Here is a 20796-nt window from a genome sequence, read left to right on the forward strand (position 1 = left end):
TTGAGATTTACTCGGCCTATAAATGAACAGTGGTACCCGCCATTTCTGGAGCTGAGAGGAAATTTCTTCAATGAGCTTGCGGGGTATTTGGGTGTTTTCTAGTCTTGAGAAAGCTGCAGAATGCGTTATCTTTTCAAGGTAGCCAAAGTTATGCTTTGATAAAAGTATAATAGTTTTAATTTTATCAGTGGTCAAAATTTCTTAACGCAGCGACCAACACTAAAAACAGCGCAGAAGAAGTATAGATTAAGAAAAAAAAAACTCCCCTTAAACGTACTCTGTTAGCTTTATTTGTGACTGGTTTGTTTTCCTTCGTTTTCACCTGGTGTAGACAACATTATGATGACAACAGGAAACAAACACATCAATTTCAAGACAGCTTAATCTTATTCATTGTCACATGAATGGATAAGCAACAGGCTTCACTTTATTAGTATTATGACTAGAGGCTTAGAGCCACTCTTAAATGGGCTCCTTTCATGCATGTGTATTCATGCTTTAGTTCATGGGTCCTTGAGGTTACTGTTGTAGTCTTTAGACTTTGTTCTTTACCCACAAGGGAGTGAATGGTAGCACACTTAAGGCTGTGACGTTGGATCATAATTATAATTGTGAGTTTTTTTACCATACTGTCATATCTTTCATTCAATTTATTGGCAAACACATCTTTTGTCGGCTAAACTTCAGAAAAACCCACCCACTTATTTTGAAGAACAAAATAGCCTCTTGTGTCACATAGGGGTGCCCTGTCTTTTTGCTGCAAAGTCATTCTGCTACATTGTGAAGTCAATTTGCTGCAAAATATTTTTTGATTCAATGTATCACAAAACTGATTCCTGTTTTCATAGATGAGTAGCTTCAAGACATATTTTCATTGAGCTCATTGCATTCACACTACATTCTTCCTTGTTCTGCGTACTCGTAAAGCTTCTTTACCTTGAAGCCAGGTTTATATCATTGCACATCACTTAGGCTAGTTTTTGCAAGTAAGTTGAAACCAATCCAGCACAAGAATGATCAACAAGAAGGGAAGAAAGTAGCCCAAAAGTACTCTATTTAAGTCTGTTTTTATTTCTCTATAGTATCATAGAATGTAGCTCTCACTCCCTATATTCTCACTTTTCTCAGTTTTTGAGTTCAGTGTTGTGCAGTAAGGGTTACACACCAATGGTTCTTTCAGAAATTACCAAGTAAATCTGTTAAAGTAAGGGCTGTATTAATGATTATGTCATATATCTATAACAACATTGCTAAAAGATGCTGTTGCAAAATAGCTTCAATATTCAGTGAGTATGACTTTGTAGCAGAATAACCGGTAACCATTGTGTCATGCTTCCTACCTTTAAAGCATAAAAGTGGCTGGGTATTGAGAAGTTGCCCTCCTTTGTCTTTATAGGCGCTTTCCAACAGTTGAGAGGCGAGCAGTGTTGCATCAGGAAGGAAATGTTTTGACACAAATTCCTAGTGATGAAGAGCTATGTGATTCAGTACTGAAAGAGCTAGGATCAAGAAGGAACCTTGCTGCTGGTTTAGAAGAGGTTTGTGATGTTGGTGGTATAAGTCAGCTTTTTAACTCAACTGCACCTTCAAATCTCCCAATTTTTTTGTTTTCCAGTGCAATTTGAGCTTTTGGTAGGGTCTTTTCAGCCAGTAAAATTAGCCAGCTGCCGGCTTTTATATAGGGACATCCCTGCAGCCTTGATGTAGTTTACCAGCCCAGGAGCCCATCAAATGGAGCCTCCATCTCCCATACAAGCCCTTGGAGTCAACCCTTTTGCGAGTAGATTTATAATTAGAACAGTTCCCAGAGGAGACTTTGCCCACAGACAGTGGGAAGAGCCAATCACAATGAGGAAATGACATTGCCATTGTACTTCATCAAACAGCAGGAAATTCGTTGTTAACAGGCCAAACACAATCGTAAGCTAGTGAAACATGACTTAAGTGTTTTCATCCCTCAGAGATTTTCTTTCTTTTCTTTTTAGCCGGTAGATTATACTGTGGAGAGTTTTAAACTCTGACTGTGTTAATCTTAATTATTTTTGGCTGCTTGTCTCACATTAAGAGGCCATGAAGCTGGTCTGTTCCATGCATAATGATTAACTACTTTCCGCAGTCTGTAGTTGTGACAGGATTCGTTTTTTTTAGCCATTTGTTTTAAGCATTAAGGTTCTTATTTTGGCTAAATGACTCAATATTAATCAAATTTCTAGTTTTTTCAAGGTTTTTTTTCTAAAATGCATTTATCTGAATAAGTACTAGTAGTCCTTGAGGTTGTTTTGTCCGTCAGCTAGTGTGTCAGTGATGATTCCCTTTTATGTGTTGTAACACTGGGCCCAGCTATTTAACATTGTTTTCTTGCGAAAAGTGATCCAGAGATGCGAATTTGAAGGAAAGCATTGAGCTTAAACTTCTACATTAACTGCTGAGAATTGTCCCATTAGTCAGTCATAATTCTTTTGGCACAGATACAATCCATTTTGTTTTTCTTGAGATAAGTGGGTCTTTGGACTGGAGTGTGATGTCACAAATTACCCCGTTAGCAAATTGCTTTTGAGTTAGCTTCACAGTTGAGGAACTGTTCTCTTCTGTTCAACTTTTCAAGTGCCACTTTTATCAGGCAACACTCATGGTAATACAAGTCAGTTGTAAAGGAAGACTGCAATTTCTCAAATTTCAGAACTAAAGCATTCCTCTTTAGTAGCTACAGGCTGTACCCAGGTCATCAATTTTGCGCGTGTTGCTTAACTGGTAAAATCCACTCCATGGTGATGCCAAAAATCAAATCCTGGCCCTTTTTTGCGCTGATCATCAAAAAGTTCCAAATCGTCCACAGAACACTTAATGGTCGACTCTTTTGAAGTGCATGCTTACCTTTGGGATGTTAGCCTCCCACGCAGGTGTTTTTAGGGGAGCTCGTATTTCGTCCCTCCCCACAAACGCCTGCTCAACCGAGGACAACATTCCTTTCCCACGCTTAGCCAATCACGTTGTACTTTCCAAATTCTGGAAAGTCAACCTTAACCGCAGGGTAACCTCATAAATAAAATTATTACCTGATCTGCATGAAACTTTGAGAAACCTTCATGACCTCTAATAAATGTTTGTCTCAGAGGGGCAAAAGTAAGATTTACTCAGTCAGATTTTAGAATTCACCGTGCACTGCACAACCTTAGCGAAGGACAGAAAAGAAGGAAAAAGGTAACTCTAGGGTCACATTCTGGGTCACATTTTTTCACTATCACGAGCTTATGAGTCATGTTTAGCCTGTCAACACGTTATTTAAAAACTGTTGATTGGTCACTTACCACGCGAATGTAACAATGGGAAAGGATGTTGTTCTCGGTTGAGCAGGCGTTTGTGGGGAGGGAAGAAATACAAGGTCCCCTAAAAACAACTGCGTGGGAGGCTATTGGGATGTATGATGGCCAAAAAAAAAAAGACTCGCAAAGATAATCTTTTCGTGATCCTCAGTTAGCTGCCTTTGTCCCATTGCTTCATGCTTAATCTCAGTCGGGTAATTCATTAACTTTTATTTCATGATACCCAGATCCCAGTGGCTGTAAAATCATAAAAATGGACGCATAGTAATAAAGGAAAACGGTCGAAAGACAGGCTTCTGAGTTCGACTTCATCCAACTTTATATTTTTCACGGTGACATATGAGACTCACGGAAATATGACACTTTTCACGGGAAACAAGCCATTCTATTTATAAATCTACTTGGCAAAGGGTTGACTCAAGAAATTAATGGAGATGAAGGCTCCATTTGATGGGCTCCTGACCAGTCCAATTTCTAACGCATGTGTGGCTTTGTTCATCACATAATAACCTAGTATGGCTTCGATACTGATGACTGCATGTATGGTAGTAAATGTGTAAAGAAATAATCTGATTATCTGACATTTTTTTAAAATTAAAGTAGTATCACCTGATATCTATCTTTCAACCAGTATTCCCAATTTTAATGTCATTCATGCAAATATGTAAATTAATTTGAAAATTCCTTCTATATCATCTACAAAATTGCACCTGTTTTTTTCGTGATAAAGCAGTGCACTGTTTTGTTTCTAGTTAATATCTAGTAATCTGTTTTCTTTTAAGAATAAAAGATAATGAGATACACAATGTACCATATTGTCCTATGTTGTGTATTTCTTATCTAAAATTCCAGGTATATTGAACCGTTTTTAAGTGTATTTTTTGACAGGGCCATATTTTACTCCATGGCCGAGTTGTTTGACTACCAGCTAGCTGTAATATTTGATCAGGCGTGGATCCACATTGGTTTCCACTATTTTATGGAAATTGGTCAGATTTTTCACAATAGATATATTTTTAATAAAGAAAAAAGTTTCCAAGTTGCAAGGCTTCATCTGGGGAGAATGGGACTGGCCAAGATCCTGTCTGAATGACTCAGAAACCCAGGAAAGGGGACTTTAGGGAGTTAAAATCTGAAAAATTTCCTGCAGGAGCATGCCACTGGAGCCCCCTAGAAGCTTGTGCCTTTGATGCTCATTTAGGAAATTAGTCAGTATTTATGCTAGATCCATGCCTGTTGATTGAGACTGAAATCAGAATAATTGAGTTGACATAGTAACTAACCTAGGAAAAGCACAATCATCTGTCAAACAATTCAGCAGTCAACTTGGCCATTGTGTATATTAGGACTGGAAGGACTAATAGGTTATACCCAATGCTGTAGTCTATTTTTAATTACTGTCCTTGAATTTAGTTTGACAGAGATATTGATTCCTGTAGCAAGCTGGAACACAAGCCTGTCCATGAAGTGAGGCTTAAAACAGGTTCCTTGTGGCCTGTTGTCGTCATAGAAAAGGTAACAGTCTGCAACTCTGGGAACATGTTTCTCCCGAGGGCTTCTGATAAGTTTGTTAAAGTTTTGTTTCCTCTCATTGCAGTTTTAAAGTTTGGAGAAACAAAATAAAAATTTCTAATGAGTCAGTGGAGGATCTGGGGGAGGGGTTCGGGGAACTTGGCTCCCCACCATTCCTTGAGGCCAAACTGAGGCCTGCAGGTCCAAGAAAGATTATTTTTAAGACTGGGCTTCCCCTCTTACATCTTAGGAACCGGATGAGCGGGCCTGGCCCCAGACTTACTAAGATCTGATTCTGTCAAAGTGTTGAGTTATCAATGGCATGTTGATATTTAAACCTGATAAAACAAGATCTGCTTGTTTTTTAATACACCCATCCATGTTGGAAGGAGTTCTGTCCAAATCTAACTTTTGATTGCAGCATACTGATGCATTGAAGTAATAAGTGTGAATGTGCTGTGATATAGACTTCAGTTGTGGGCAGAAGACCTACTTGTTTTCAATAGCACTGTACATAAATGTGCAGAATAAATCAATTGATTCTTTTTATTCTTTATTGATATTGATGTTGATGGTATTAATTTGTCTAATAAATTTATTTAATTGTTTGTTTTTTCAGTTTGGCTTGGTATTTATCTGTATTCCATTGGTAGAAACTGATCTATCACAGGGAAATCCACCACTAGTAAAACTGTAAGTTATTTTCAAATAATAAGTAGAACAAATTCATTTTTTACAGGTCATGGTAACTGTAAATATTTTTCTTTGCTCATTACAGACTGTAATTATTGGAACATTTATTTTAGATGTTAGACTTGTTAAAATTGCATGTGACTGCAGATTTAAATTGAAAAAAAAAAGCATAAGCAACCATTTTGCTCTGATAAGGATACCTTTCCCAACTGTGAGTTATTCAAGTCTCAATCTAAAGAGTCACGAAAGAATGAAATCTCTCCTTTAGTTCCAAGATCGTGAGTTCTGGCTTATGATTGTCATAATGAGTTCACTGAAGGAGAAAAAGAAATTGGAAAGAAATTTGTGAATATAGCATCTCAGTCAGGAAAGTTTGTTTTGTATGAAAACGGAATAAATTTTAATAAGGTTCTTTAATTAAGTCATTTGCATTTGTTACATGATGTTTATAAAGGCCTGGTGTGTCCTTGGGATACTCTCTACTTCATTCAATAATGGACTTCATTGGCAACTGGTCTTCTAAAGAACAGGTTGGTAGTCTAACAGTACCGGTACTTCTTTAACCAACTCTGTCTCTCTTCTTCCATATAACCCACGCAATTTGCAGTATGATATCAAATGAATGGCATCAATAGTAGGAAGGAAATTACTTAGGTGACGTTTAGTCATATTTTTTGGTGCTGGAAAACAACTGTCAGTGAAGACAATGCTTATTTTATTTCTAATATAACTTATTTCAGTTGCAGTCTAAAGTGTGTGAGTTATACAAAGTTCTGTGTGCAGTTGCACCGTTTGGGACACCAGTTGATACAAACTTTAGCTCTATTCAAGCTCTCATTAACAACAAAGATGTCATCATACCTCAAAAAGGCAAGGTGTGTAGCCAGTGTGACTAGATGATTTCAGTGCTGTGTGCGAATATTAAGTTTTTGGGTGTCTAGAAAACGACGACCTAGAAAACAAAGACCTACGACCCATAAAACACTGACCTAGAAAGCAACAAGCTAGGAAACAACAATCTAGAATGCTCAGCTTTCGTTATATACGCATTTAGTCACAACCATTGACTAAATTCTGAACGGTACATTTCAGGGCCATTGACAAAATCTGAATCAGACAGGATTGTTCAAGTCCTTTTGTCATTAAGTATAAAAATACATGGGTTTGATCCTATCGGACCAGACCTGGGTTTTGTTCAGTGATGGCTTCATCTCAGTGATGAATCAAATGATGACTATTTGCCCAGCGATTTATGTCGATAAGCCTCAAAAACCTGTGTTGAAAACATTTCACTACTGTGATAAAATACAATTCACAGCCAATTAACCAAGCATAGGATTCTAACCAAGGAACTGTGATAAAATAAGGAGAGCGGAAGCTTGCTGCTTGCCTCTCCAGCTTAGTAAGGCGCTGCCATAGGTAGTATCAAATTCAAGTCTACATCCCTGCATTCAACAGTGAATTTTTCACAATAACTTCTCTGTATTTGCCAGATTGACAAATGTTTGAATGGAGTACGTGGCTATGACTCTAAAACCATTTTCAAGATGGAAAGCAAAGGTTGTCAGGAGGCCCTCAGCCACTAGACAAGTCATGTGAAGGCCTGATAATAGCAAGCTTTTCTGTATGACCAATTTTGCTAGACAAATTTTTTTCCAGTAAACATTTTATGACCAATGATTAAAAATTCTTATTGGCTGTTTTACTACTAACAATTAAGCCCACTGAAGCGGATTCTTTTTTAAAATTATAAATATAGTTTTTTTAAAACTATAATTAAATTTGACCTCAGTTCAACTTCCTTTTACTGTGTCATAATTTTCTAGGTCGTTGTTTTGTAGGTCGTCGCTTTCTAGGTCATCACTTTCTTGGTCGTTGTTTTCTCTTCTACTACTTCTAACTCTATAATCAAGTGAAAATTGATTTTTACATACCTTTGTAGCAACCTGCTTGGAAACCAGTCCAGCACAAAGGAAAGCAACACCTTGTGTTTAATGTCAAAGAAGAGATCCGAGCTGCACAGGTATGTACTTTTCAGTATTTAATACCCACGCTTTGTGAACCTTCTGGCCATGTATCACTGTTGGAGCCTGACTATTTGAGAATAAGGCCCCCTTTTTACTCCTTTTTTTTCACCACTGTTGTCTCTAATTGAGTCACCTAATCGTCATGACTAGGTTTATGTTGTGTCCTCAAGAGGGTCATGTCTGCATTGGAGTACATGTAGTTTTGAATATTTATTTATTCTTATACCTTCGAGGTCATTGTCGCAACAATTGTTTCATCTTGACATTTTCATTGTCTTTCCTCAGCATGTTAAGAAGGAGTGTCAAGATGAACGACAACTCTTTGGGATCATTAACTGTAGGGTAGGTTTTTGTTTTCTTAGTTCAGGATGCAAGTTCAAGATAAGATCTGTTATAATAAATATTCAGACCATGAGTGAAATGCTACCTGTTTTACGTATTCCTACTACAGAGTGCAATGGAGTTTACCTTCAGTGGTTGTTTTGTTATTTCCACGTTGCTTACCTTGAGACTAGCAGAGATACAGAAATGCTTTAAAGTCACTGACCATGTCAAAGGTCAGTGCACTACGTCAGTGAGCCCCAAGTCAACAACACTATCTTAATTCAACACTTTAAGCCACTTTTTAATTCACGATGCTCGCCATTTTCACGGATTTTAGTTTGCTCTACATTTTTACATTTTCGTGTTTCTTCGTATCACCAAGTACAACCATGCCGCCACCTTTGCCTCGAAGTTAAATCCTCCTGCATTCACCATTTTCGTTCAAACAACATACCATACCATGGCCATCCAAACTGCACTGCTCAAAACTACCATCTCCTCCTCAAGTTTGTATATCTCCGCCCTTATCATCATCATCGCCTTCTCCTGTCTCTGTCCCTGTGTCGTCGTCATTGCCACATTGCCATCTTCAAGACGTTCGCCATTTTCAACTTCCTCACCGTCTTCGACCTCGCAGCCTACCTTATCAGCATTTTCTCCGTTCTTCAACTCGCCACTATCTTCAACACAAGACCTCATCCTTGCAGTTTCATTACCTTTATTATGTTTGGCTGTTTTGCTGCCTTTAATTATACTTTACGTCCGCCGTCTATTATTTCCACGCAGTCAACCACCTGCATCAAATGATGCAAGCGTCATTTTTACTCCCCACACAGCACCGCCATGGCACCTATTCCATCATCATCACCAACGCCACCGTCTTCGCCTCAACCATCAGGGGCACCCAACGAGAATATAGTTCAAAACCACATAAACATAGCATTGTTGAACGTACTTTAGTATTTAAACGGTAGATAAAGGCTTATTTTTATCCCCTAAAAATTTTTCATCTGTTCGGATTCCCTAGCTGAAAGTATAGTGATCCGAAAATTATAGGGATCAAAATTTACCTTTTCGAAAATTTCAGCCGAAAAAAAGGCTCCCGAAAATTCTAGGTGACCTTTTTAGGGTAAAAATCCGTTAAAAATGGGCAATTATACCACTTTTTTGATGTTCGAAAATCCTAGGAGAGGCAGGCAAGCAAGAAATTTTACAGAAAATGATCCGAAAATTCTAGATCTCAAATCGTCTTCCGAACAGATAATTTTCCGAAAATTGTCGTTGGGTGCCCCTGAACCATCAGAAACACCAATGCCTACTGGCAAATTATATGATAACAATATGCAAAGATGTATAATTTATTATTTATTATTAGTAGCAAAATTTACAGGAATTGCATGTTCATTTCAAAAGTTATATGTATGTTAAGTCTATTAAAGTTCACACACAGTTTATAAAGTATTTATTGATTACCGTGAAATTCAGACCACGGTATGTACACAGCGTACAAAATCGCGACAAATGTGAAAACGTACACAGTTCTTTATTAGGAGAAACTTACAACATGTTATTATTTTGAATAACAGTTCGAAAGAATTGGTCTTTGAATAATGTACATTACCAACAGTCAGTTCCCATTAATACCGGTCAGTTTGGTATAGCTTGTTATACCTATCATTTCCATTTTTTCTTGCTAAAAAAGCCTGGGAAATAACCTTTGAGGTCGCTACTTTCGGAGGGACGTTATTTTCGGGGGATCGCTACTTTTTTGGGATATATTATAGAGAGAGAAAACCTGTTCTAATCAAACGCGTAAAAAGGCCATAAATGGGCTCAGAAACCACACAGGAAAGAAAAACAACTTAAGCTAGGCTAGCCGATTTTTATTTTAATTCCTTTCATATTCGTAGGCTACAGAAACAATCGCTTTCTCCCATACAAATCCTTATATTTCGAACATTTCGAAACACTGCCGTATTTCGAACGTAGGCCACCTGCTAGACTTTCTCAAAGTCGTTCGCATGGTTTTCTGGTCTGGTGTGGTAGGATCCGGCGAGCTTTCGCTCGCTCGCTTAGGCGCTCGTACGATCGCGCTTCGCGCTCAAAAGCGCGACTTGTGAGCAAGTCTAGCCACCTGTGTTTGCAAGAATTTTTTTCACTGCCATTGCCTGTGCAGGAATTTTTTTCTTTTTTTGGGGGGGGGGGGGGGTGGGGGGATATCCTACTCCCCAATCTTAATCTTGACACTCCCCACAATCTGAATGCCTGAAACAGGAACTTTAAAAATTTAATTTTTTTTTTCAGTTTTGACTTTGGCCATCTTTGGCAGTGAAAGGGTTTTGTGTTAACCGACGGCATTTACAAATCGGGCGAATCTTTCGATTTCTCTGAAACTTCGAAAGTAGATTTCGACACGAGCTTTAGCTGTTAATTTTAGGAGCGTTGTCCAGTCTAGACTTTCGAAAAAGGCCTTCGTCTTCGCTCGGTCGGCCTCTTCGCGGTCTAACAGGCTCGCTTCGTGCGCTTAGCTTTTCTGCTGTGAATCTCGTGAGGTCGACTGACTTGTGGGCAAGTCTATGTCCAGTCCAGAGTAATGTGCAACTTTCATTTCCTATGATTTCGAGGCGGATAATTTTTGCTAAAATTAAAAGTTATCTTTTCTTTCTGATAGGTGGAATGCCCCAAAGATCATATCATAGTGGTCGCGGGTGTGACCATTATGACGGTTTTTTTTTTCCAACAAGCAAACACTGTCCAGATACCTAGTGCAAAACAAACAACGAGAAGCCAGTGTGCGCGCGCCTACTGACCTTGGGCGATATTGTTTTGAGCGACTTATTTAAACTTGTAAACTCTGCTATATACGGATAAAAGCACAGCGTCGGTGCTGCGATTCGCCTTTTGAAAAAATGTAACTGAACTCAAAGTGTAACAAAAGCAATCAGAAATAGAGTAGACTACAAAACATTCAGTTTTCAAAATATTTTGCAATCCTTTTGCGCGAAGCTCGCGTGCCTCTTACGTAGCGCGTGTGAGGCGAAAGTATTTTTATCGTAATGTAGTGATAGCGATCAGCACACGATTGAACGAAAACTTTGTCATTATTACTAATCTTTAGAACACAATCTAGGTAGCTTTTTCTTTACGTTGTCGAGTCTTCTCCTTTCACCTAATTCCCTGGTCCCGCGTAAATAGGGCGAATCTTTCGATTTCGGCTCCGAAACTTCGAAGGTAGATTTAACGGTTAATTTTAGCAGCGTTGACAGTGCAAGTTTTATTTAATGGTCGTTGAGATTAAAAAAAAGAAGAAGAAGAAAAAGGACAGACGAAATGGCGAAAAAAGGAAAACGTCGGTCGGCGAGTCGAACCCGCACTTCAGGAACTCGCCGGTTCCCGTAGCCCGCGCGTCAACCACTTGCGCCATCGAAGACATAACGTCTGTCAGTGTTAATTAAAAAAAAAAAGAAGCTTGTTTCCAACGAACGAGTATCCTCCCACGCAGACGTTTTTAGGGGAGCTCGTCTTTGGGGAGGGATGAAAAACGAGCTCCCCTAAAAACGCTTGCGTGGGAGGCTAACGAACGAGTGGCGGCTGTGAGACGCTTCGCTGATTTCATTTTTGAAGATAACGAAAGGATTCTTTTGTTTCTTGTTCGACTAAAGACCTCAAACAGCGCCGCTGAGTTGTCTGCGTACGTTTGTACTCGAAAACGAAGCGCAAACCAGCGAAGAAAAGTACAGTGCTAAGGTGTCATATTAAATTGGAGACCACTTGCAAAAATTCAGCTCATTTGGACGAGGAAAAAAAAAAGGGTGAAAAAACAATTCGACATAGCATGGTTACACCCCGATTTGTCGGTGAAAGTGAGAGAAAGTTCCATTAGTGGCTGACTTTTATGAATTTGTTGGTCAATGCTTGATTTAACTCCTAGTCAAGTGTCACATGCACACATCATTGCAAGCTTGGATCTAGGGTGAATACAGACAGATTTCCTAAAATAACACCGAGGGCGCAAGCTTCAAGGGGGGGTCCGGGCTTGCTCCCGCAGGACGTTTTTGGACTTTAACTCCCTGAAGTCCCCTTTCGTGGGTTTCTGAGTCATTCAGACAGGATATTGGCCAGTTCCATTCTCCTCGGATGAAGCTTTGCAAATCGGCGGATTATTTCATCAAGGTCAATTTCCATGTTTATAGTGGATAATGAGCAAGATTTCAACTTGGAAAGTTTTTTTATTAAGAATTTATTTAGAGTGAGAAATCTGACCAATTTCCGTAAAACAGTGGAAACCGGTGTGAATCCACGCCTGTAGTGAGTCATCTAGGATATAGAAATAATCAAGCCTAAATCCAACAATCAATTTTTCACCAGGCAGATTTGGAAGGCATCCCAGAAATCACAGCAAACATCACCTCTTTGTCCCTGGATTTCCTTGTGGTCCACCCCTCTGTTCTAGAGGGAGACACTCATGTCCAGGCTCCCTCTTTTCAGCCATCACAGATGCTCAAGGGACCCGAACTAATGGGAAGAAAACTAAGATTCAGGCCTCCTACTGAATCCTTCCCTCTATGTCACTATTCTGCAAAGACACCCCATGGTTTGCCTGTCCAAGGGATATATCAGATGCAGGTAAGAGAATTGTTTTTACTATTTAGAATTGAATGCAATGGTTGTTGATTGGCTTGCCTCTCCAGTAGTACAGTCCAACTTCCTTGATATGAACATTTAGGGGACAAAACCAAGAGGTTTGATTATCAGATGCTACTGAGGGAGATTCAATCATTTTATCTGGACTTGTCCTCTTAGAGGTTGCATGTGAGACAGGGTCATTGTTGTGTCACGTTGCACGGTGGGACTGTGTTTTGGGGACAAAATTTGACCCATTTTCCAGCACAGTGTTGTAATAGGCAATAAAAGAATAGCCTGAGTGTCAGGCGTTTCTGGGGAAACAATGAGCAACGAGAATTGTGAAATGCCCCCTCAAAAACAGTATCAAATCTCCTGTCTGCTCACCTCTAAGAAAGGCCTCACACACAGCTGGCTAATGAAAGAAGTGAAAGCATACCCATAACAATCCCATAGGACAAATGAACACAACACCAAAACCTCAATTCCAATTTCCAGAAACTCTCACTTTCAAAACGAGGCTAAGTACAAAACATTTCTTGTGAAAATGAGCGCTTTGATTTAGCCTCGCTTTGAAACCGAGGCTTTGGGCAACTGGGAAAAATGCCCTATTCACCATTTTCACATAGACCATAATGCAGCTTGTTTACCCCATAAATTTACAAAACCATCGTTTCCAGTTTCTCCAGGGTATTACAGTCGTCCCAAGAGAAATCGAAGACAATGGTTATCGCACAATTCTGGGGGGTAAACAAGCTTCATTATCGTCTATGTGAAAATGGTGAATTGCAGAAAAAAACCAAGACATTTCCGTCAAAATGCTTTCTTTGACTGTGGCTTCGCGGACCTAGGGCATCACCTAGGTTAGTAGCTTGGAAACCGCCGTCTGTAACATTAAGGGTAGTCCACAGTAACCACTTATAATATCCAATACTAGAATTAAAACTTTAACTGTTAAAATAGATCTTTTGTTTCTATCCAGGGTGATGGAAATTCAGTACAGGTGTCTGTCCAGTTAAAACTCAGCTCAAAACTGAAAAATTCCTTTGAGTATTTTGAGGTGCATCTTCCGTTCTTTCACAGGTTTGATATTTTAGATCTAAATCTCCATCTAGATTACAAGTGTAAGATAGTTTCTGCCATAGTACAGCGAAACAAGTACGGGAGCACATCTCTCCCGCGATAAGATCGAATACAATACGCGGTTTCGCGGGAAAAGATATCACGCAAGCACGAGGACAAAATAGTGAGATTTTGAATCGCTTTTATGGCAAACGGCAAACTTGTACCATGCGACCATGTTTTCCTTTACTTGTTGTTTACTGTTCAATATGTCTTCACAATGATTTAGTGTCAGGTTTATCCAGAATTCTTTTGCAAAGTTTTTGTCCGCTCATTTTAAGGAATTATAATCTGAATGTAATTATTAAACCCCGTGGTTTTTCTTTCCAGGCTTCCCCACCACTAGAAAATTTGTAACTTTTCTTGCTGGAAATCTAATAAATAAATACATTGTCAACCAGAATCTAACGCTTGCTGTATGCCGTTGGGTTTGCCGTAAACGTGATTTAAATCTCTCGCGCGCAAATAAGAAAGAGCGAGGCACGCGAGTACCAATATCTTTCGATGGGAGACTCGATGCTTGACGCATCCCTCTTTCACGCGCTAAGATATGAGACTGTGTTTTTTCTAAGCTAAATGTTCAGAATTAAGGAGTTAATTGCTTTCAGATTACCGACTTCTTTTCCTTAACGATTGTTTTTTTTTTATTATTATTATTATTCCCTAGAGGCCCCGTTGTACGAGTAGATACTGCGGGTCCTTCAGCTGGTAGCATGCTACTTTCTCCTGACAAAAGGCGCCTTGTATGGGACGTAGGCAAGTTATGCAGACTACGACACTACTTTACCGTATATAGGCTTATATTAAATTACCTCAATTTGCAGGTTGAAAAACTTAGCTAAGTTTCAACTGCAAAACGCGTCAACTCATCTATATGTACTGATGTACATCGACAGTATATCAAAAGACTTGAATGTTTACCTAATCTTGCTTTCGTTTATTCAAATTTGACGTAAAAAGTGGCAGTTTTAGTCGCAAAACTGCAAGAGAAAGGAGTAGTTTTAATAGCGGGCAAAAATAGTAATGGCAGCTTAGAACACAAGGCTCGTTTATGTAAGGAAAGGAATACTAACATCGCCCCTTGTCAGTTTCTAACGATCTTTGGTTTGCTCGTCGGCGTTTGATTTTTTTTCTTCTTTTCTCTTCTGTGCCGCCCACCAAGGAAAAGCGAGGTATTTCAGCGCAGCTATAGATCTGACGCACCTGAGCGTAAAATCAGAACTGTTCCTTTCTTATTACCTCTAGGTCAGAAGTTCCCCTCAAAGACGCTCGAAGCCTCACTAAATGCTACTGTTCACTTTGGCGAGAAAAGACAACAGGCGGCCGAGAATCAGCCGATTGCAACGGGATTTATTGAGGATCCTTTCTGTACCGGGATCAACAGTTATGCGCAGGTCTGTGAACATGGTAAAGTACTCTAACTCTTAAGCATCGTTCACACGGCACCGGACAAATTTTCGACCAGTTGAAAATTCGTGCGTTTAGGTGTTCCGTTCACAAGGAATGACCTTTACGGTACGAAAATTAAGACGCCTGGCCGTTCAAAGTTCCGTGTGAACTGAGCGAAAAAATTGAAAGGTCCCGTGTGAACAGTGTTGGCGGTAAAAGTTTTTTCAGCGGGTCGAAAATTCGTCCGGTGCCGTGTTAACGTAGCCTCACACCCGGTTCAAACGTCCCATTTTATATGTGTCGAATTTAATGCTAACGAGACAAATCTATTGTTATCGCTCATTTGCATTAATAAGAAATAATAATAATGAACTTTATTAAAGTCTCATGTCTTATAGCTCAGGCACAGTGCCTTACTAATTGGGGAGACTTGCATTAGATTGGTACACCTGAAATGCGACGTTTGAACCGGCACAAAGGGCCAGTTTACATGGAGGTGGGGGACCCCAGGTAGGTGAGGTAACCCCCTTAGGTGGGGTAACTCGCCTGTCCATATAATCTCTCATTTTAATTTGATCACGTTTACATGATAGGTGGGTTGACCCGCCACATGTTACCTCACCTATCTGGGGTCCCCCACCTCCATGTAAACAGGCCCTAAGGCCTAGGCCAAACGTCGAACTTTTCATGAGGCGAACCAAAGTCTAATTTTGTTCGACCTAAATTAAGTGAAGATCGTGTGTTGTGTCAGACGTCGTACTTAGGATGCGTCGAACCAATCAAATGAATCAGATCAGTGATAAGTTCGTAGAAACTTTTAATTTATTAGTTTAGTTCGTCGCATGTGAAGATCGACGTTTGTCCCGAGACGATCTTAAAACGCTCTATCCGTCTGAAGTAGACGGATAGAACCTGTTGGACTATCGATCCAAACTCATATAACTGAGCCAGACTTCGAACTTTTCATGAACGTAACTCACTAAAGGTGCGTAAAAACGTGCAACTTGTCGTGCAACATTGCTGCCGGTAGAACAAGTTGAATAGCGATCTTTCGCGTTTTACTAGTCACGTTCAAACTTGTTAACAACCTGATTTGTTGCAAGACAGGTTTGATGTGGGTGATAAAAAGCGCAACATCGCCATTCAACTTCTTCTGCAGCAATGTTGCAAGACAAGTTGCACGTTTTTTTGTTGCCCGTTTTTACGCACCTTAAGTGTGGTTCGTCTCAAGAAAAGTTTGACGTTTGGCCTAGGCCTAAGAGTTATAATGCTCCAGTTACCGTATTTATTCGAATAAGCGCCCAACCTCGAATTAGCGCTCACCTCGAATAAGCGCCCATCCTAAGGGCAGAAAAAATTAATAAGCGCCCAGCCTCGAATAAGTGCCCACCCCACCCCACTCCCTCCCACAAAAACTCCAATAAGATATAATAATAGACCCTCACGAAAACGGAGTTTTCTTCAGGATAGTATTGTACAGAAACCTTGCTTTGTTACATCTTCGCTTTTTGTTACTTATAGCATTTACTGTTTTGTTGCAAAATATACTACTACACTTGCTGAGAATGGTGAAAATTTCATAAGCGCCCAGCCTCGAATAAGCGCCCACCTCGAATAAGGGCTCACTCTCAAGGTCCAAAAATTTAATAAGCGCCCAGGGCGGTTAATCGAATAAATACGGCATTTTAGGAGTTCCCTTGAGCGGTACTTTTCTGACGGTGGTAATGTTTGTTTAGCTGTGCGAGGTGATTTTCACTTTTGAGTCTGTGTGTGAAATCCTCCGGGTGGGGGGAAGTTAAGAAGAAGACAACGCAAAGTCGCCGTCTGGTGTTTACGCCCTCCGATCCATAGAACGTCACTCGAGGGAATTTCACGTCGTAGTCGTGCTGGCCCCGGTTGTTCAAACGTTAGATAGCGCTATCCGCCGGATAAATCACTATCCAGCAGGTAAGTATTAGGGAAATCAATTACGCTATCCGCTGGATCAGATTCATCCGGTGGATAGCGCCATCCAACGTTTGAACAACCGGGGCCAGAAGTGTATAAAAAGTGTGCTGCACGTGCAAAGCTGTTGTTCTGTTTATTAAACCTAATATTCTTTAGTTCGCGTTGGGGTCGCCGTCGGGGTTGCTTTAGCTCTCCTTTTTAAATCACTGTACTCTCTCTTTTTTTGTTTCGATTCTGGCAGGTATTTTTTAAGATACAAGACTTCACATTGTCAGGATGTGCTATAGATCCAAGATCTTTGGTTGTTTATCCTAGCGGGAAGTACAAGTTAACTATAAGTAAGTTTTCTTCCATTGTTCAAAATAAAAAGTATACCCGTCCCGCATTCCTGTGAACAAAAGCAGCAGCTCAAGGCTCGAGTTTTAAAATGCAGTCGACTCCCGGTAACTCGAACACTCCATAACTCGAACCTCCCGCTAACTCGAAGCAATTTTCATTGCCCTTCAGATCGTTTTCTATATAATTTTACCCTCGATAACTCGAACCCCAGATAACTCGAACTTTTTTCTATTTCCCTCGAAGGTTTGAATTATCGGGAGTCGACTGTAGGCCACTTCCAAGTTCTAAAAACCCCTCTAAATGCAAACTATTCATGTGAAAAAGAGTTTTATGCGAATGAGATTTTTTAATTACATGTATTTTCTTTCCTAAGGCTATTGTTTTTCAATTTTTCCCGCAGCGTACGAGTTTTCAACTGCGGACTACAAAATCTGGAACACCAATGGCGATGCCCTGTTCGCCTTTCCTCCTCCAGCGATAAACTCCTAACGATCACCGACTATAATTTCAAAGTTTTGTTAATAATTTATTTCATAACTAGATAAAAAATTATTACTAGTGTACAAGTGTTAATTAAGTACAGTGGAAGCTCTGGTAACGGACACTCACCGCTCGTAAAAAGACAGGTCTACTTACGGCTACGTTCAAGACAAAACCCCGCCTTCCTCAACTCCCATACAAACTCTGTATTCTTACATTCTCGTAAGCGGCCATCTCCAGTTACGGGCCCTTTTTTTGAGTCCTGACGGTGTCCGCTTATGAGAACTTCCACTGTAATTGCGGTTGGGTATCAAAAGTATCACGGCTGCTTCGCGATATTACTAGCCAGCTAATCTATAGGCTCTTTCGATAAACACCATAATACTCTTTGATGCGCCGAGTAAGCCTGGTATTCGGGATGATCTACACGTGCTGAGTATTAACTTTTCCACAATTTTGCAAAGTGTAGAAATGTAAACGTGGGCTTGAATGTGCATGGTATTGCGTCCAGGAGCCTACTACTCTGAATTGAAACGAAGAACACTACAATAATTGCATCCAGGTGAGGCTATGCTGCACATTGAAGAGTATTATGGTATTCGTCGGAGAGGCATCAAAACTAATCATGACTTATGGCCACACTTATGACGCGAGACGCGGGAAACGAGGGCGCCCGTCTCGCGCCTTCAGTCACGCGCGCAGTTTACGAGCTGTCTACGATCTTCCATCTCTTTGATTTAGTTACTTTAGTTTGTATCAAAATGGCAGTCGATTAAAAATGCGATTATCGTGATTTGTCACACATAGACAATGAATGGATTACTTGTCAGAAAAGAGAATTTTAGATTATCTGGTAAAGTCGAGTTAAACCGCAATAAGTACTTATTATTGTGTGTAATTAAAATTCTTTGTGTCTAATCATAGTATGAAATAGTTCGTCATCAAAATGAGCGTTTTTATTATTCAAATCTTTTGTAAAGAATGAAGGTGGTATAAACTTATATTGTAATCTGATTCTATATATTATTGTCTTAGTGCAGTTCTCATTTCATCAAACAACTTTTACACAGAAATCCTGCGTTTGTAAAAATTGTTGTCATCTAGAGAACTACACAAAAGAACATCATCAATCAAAAGCGTTTGAAAAGACTGCATAAAGGAAAGACAAATAAAAAATTATAAATCCGACAGGTAATTGCTTGTATACGAACCCTTTCTTTTCCTGAAACTAAGCTTTTATTAATCTTTCTACGAGCGCATTGTTAGTTTTATTTCATTCACATACGCCAGTTGCATCTAAAGGTAGTCGTGTAAACTTTTGAGGCTCCATGATTCAAATAAATCTTTTGTCATTAAACAAATTAACATTGTGTTAACAAAACTGGAAACCAGATTTATTCCTTATCTGGGAGAGTTGATACAGGATCCAAAGGCGTACCTTGTCAGTCCAGAAAGTGGATAAGGTCGTAAAGGGATTCAAGGTAAGGCCATTTATAGGAGAAAACTGAAAAAAATCTCGTATAAATGGCACAAGCCGAGAACGATTTCGCGCCTTAAAACGCAGCATTGCTTCTCGTATTAATGTACAGTTCGCCTCATATTTGTAAAACGCGTCTGATGTTTTTTTCTTCAAAAAACAAAAAAACAAAAAAACTGCAAGACAATATTTCTTTTCTCAAAATTGGGTCTTTAAGGAGCGAAGCACTAGCGTGAGATTCTAGAGCCTCAAACGCCCGTGAGCGTCTCTCTTAAGTTCCATTATCCGCTATCACCCTCGATCTAGACCCTTGGCTTTTGAAAAAATACGAGCTAATTTCCAGTCTAGCATACAAACGGCGACGGCAACGAGAACGTCAAAAAAGCAATGGGTTTATAAAGCAGCAGACTTTAATTCATTCCTTTGCCGCCACTGCACAACGACGACGTGAAATTTCCTTATGCAACTTTTTTTGGACAACGTAAACACACGACGACGAAATCTTTCTTGTTCTTTCTAAACGTGGGTGCAGTTCCCAAGAATTTAACTTCAGGGAAATACGCCTACGTGAACCCCTGAAAGGTTAAAAAACGCTAATTCATTTCAATAGTGACGTTTTCGCTGTCGTCCCCACCATCGTAGCCTCCTACGTAGACGTTTTCATGCTGCTAAAGCTTTCTGCGGCCACGCCTACGTTTAAACTCACATCGACAAGGAGTAAATTCCACTAAAAAAACCTACCTATTTACAAAACTTTGCGTACTAAATTAGGTTAAGACAGATGTATAGTTTATATTATAGATATATAGTCTCTATGGTCTGCATGTTGTTTAGTCCCTTTCAATTCACATCATACTAAGCACATTATCTTGTAAATTAAACCATAAAAAACAGTTTCATAGAAAATTCCCTATAATTGATACATTTTGGCTTTGGTTAGACCATCGTCCAGAAATTTGTAATACACAACACTGAGATCATCCGAAAAGTCAAATTCTGAAGGAAACCTGTGAAAATAGGAGTTAAAATTATGAGTCAAGAACGGCCTTAACACAAAAAAAAGTATACATGTAAGAGAAAGTTTAGAAAAGGGAGAAAATGGCTGCCTCTTGTAGCGCAGGCTCGATTTCAGTGTTCAAGGTTTCCCCGAGTTCAAATTTCTCGACTACACCTTTAAATTACCAACTGGTTTGCCTCCGGCCAGTTGAGATTCTTTACATTGCTGTGCAACTTTATTTGAGTTATTTGCTTCAGTGATTTTCTCGGCCTCACTAGCGTTTGCGCTATAAATGATGCTGACAGTAAAGAACGCAAATACCGTTACAGTAGAGGACACCTCGTCATACGGACAATTTTCTTTATCTCTGGAAGAGCCTTATATACATTTCCTCTCAATTCAACCCGTCTAATACGGACACCCTTCAATGCGGACAACGGACAATTGTTTCTTACCCAGCCAGCAGATTCTCATGTCTCACAGAAGGCCAACATCGCTAATGCGGACGTTTCATCATTACTACTGTATGAGGTGATAAACCTT

General features: G+C 39.7%; 2 protein-coding genes across 2 annotated transcripts in view; one reads left to right on the forward strand and one right to left on the reverse strand.

Moving 5' to 3' along the window:
- LOC140943080 (AP-5 complex subunit mu-1-like) lies at positions 1-17842 on the forward strand. Its single transcript, XM_073392136.1, has 14 exons — positions 1-138; positions 1397-1538; positions 4737-4838; positions 5455-5528; positions 5983-6058; positions 6269-6403; positions 7471-7551; positions 7841-7897; positions 12248-12505; positions 13485-13585; positions 14292-14380; positions 14870-15018; positions 17202-17298; positions 17700-17842. The coding sequence occupies exons 1-14, from the start codon at positions 71-73 to the stop codon at positions 17786-17788; spliced, it is 1518 nt and encodes a 505-aa protein (XP_073248237.1). The 5' UTR covers positions 1-70; the 3' UTR covers positions 17789-17842.
- The window catches only part of LOC140943071 (selenoprotein N-like), a 22300-nt gene continuing 19316 nt past the window's right edge, over positions 17813-20796 (reverse strand). The window contains exon 13 of the mRNA XM_073392124.1: positions 17813-20263. Within this exon, the coding sequence (XP_073248225.1) occupies positions 20167-20263 (97 nt within the window). The 3' untranslated portion in view covers positions 17813-20166. The remainder of the gene's footprint in view (positions 20264-20796) is intronic.

The sequence above is a fragment of the Porites lutea genome, chromosome 7 (genome assembly GCF_958299795.1).
Source record: "Porites lutea chromosome 7, jaPorLute2.1, whole genome shotgun sequence".
Taxonomy (NCBI): Eukaryota; Metazoa; Cnidaria; class Anthozoa; order Scleractinia; family Poritidae; genus Porites; species Porites lutea.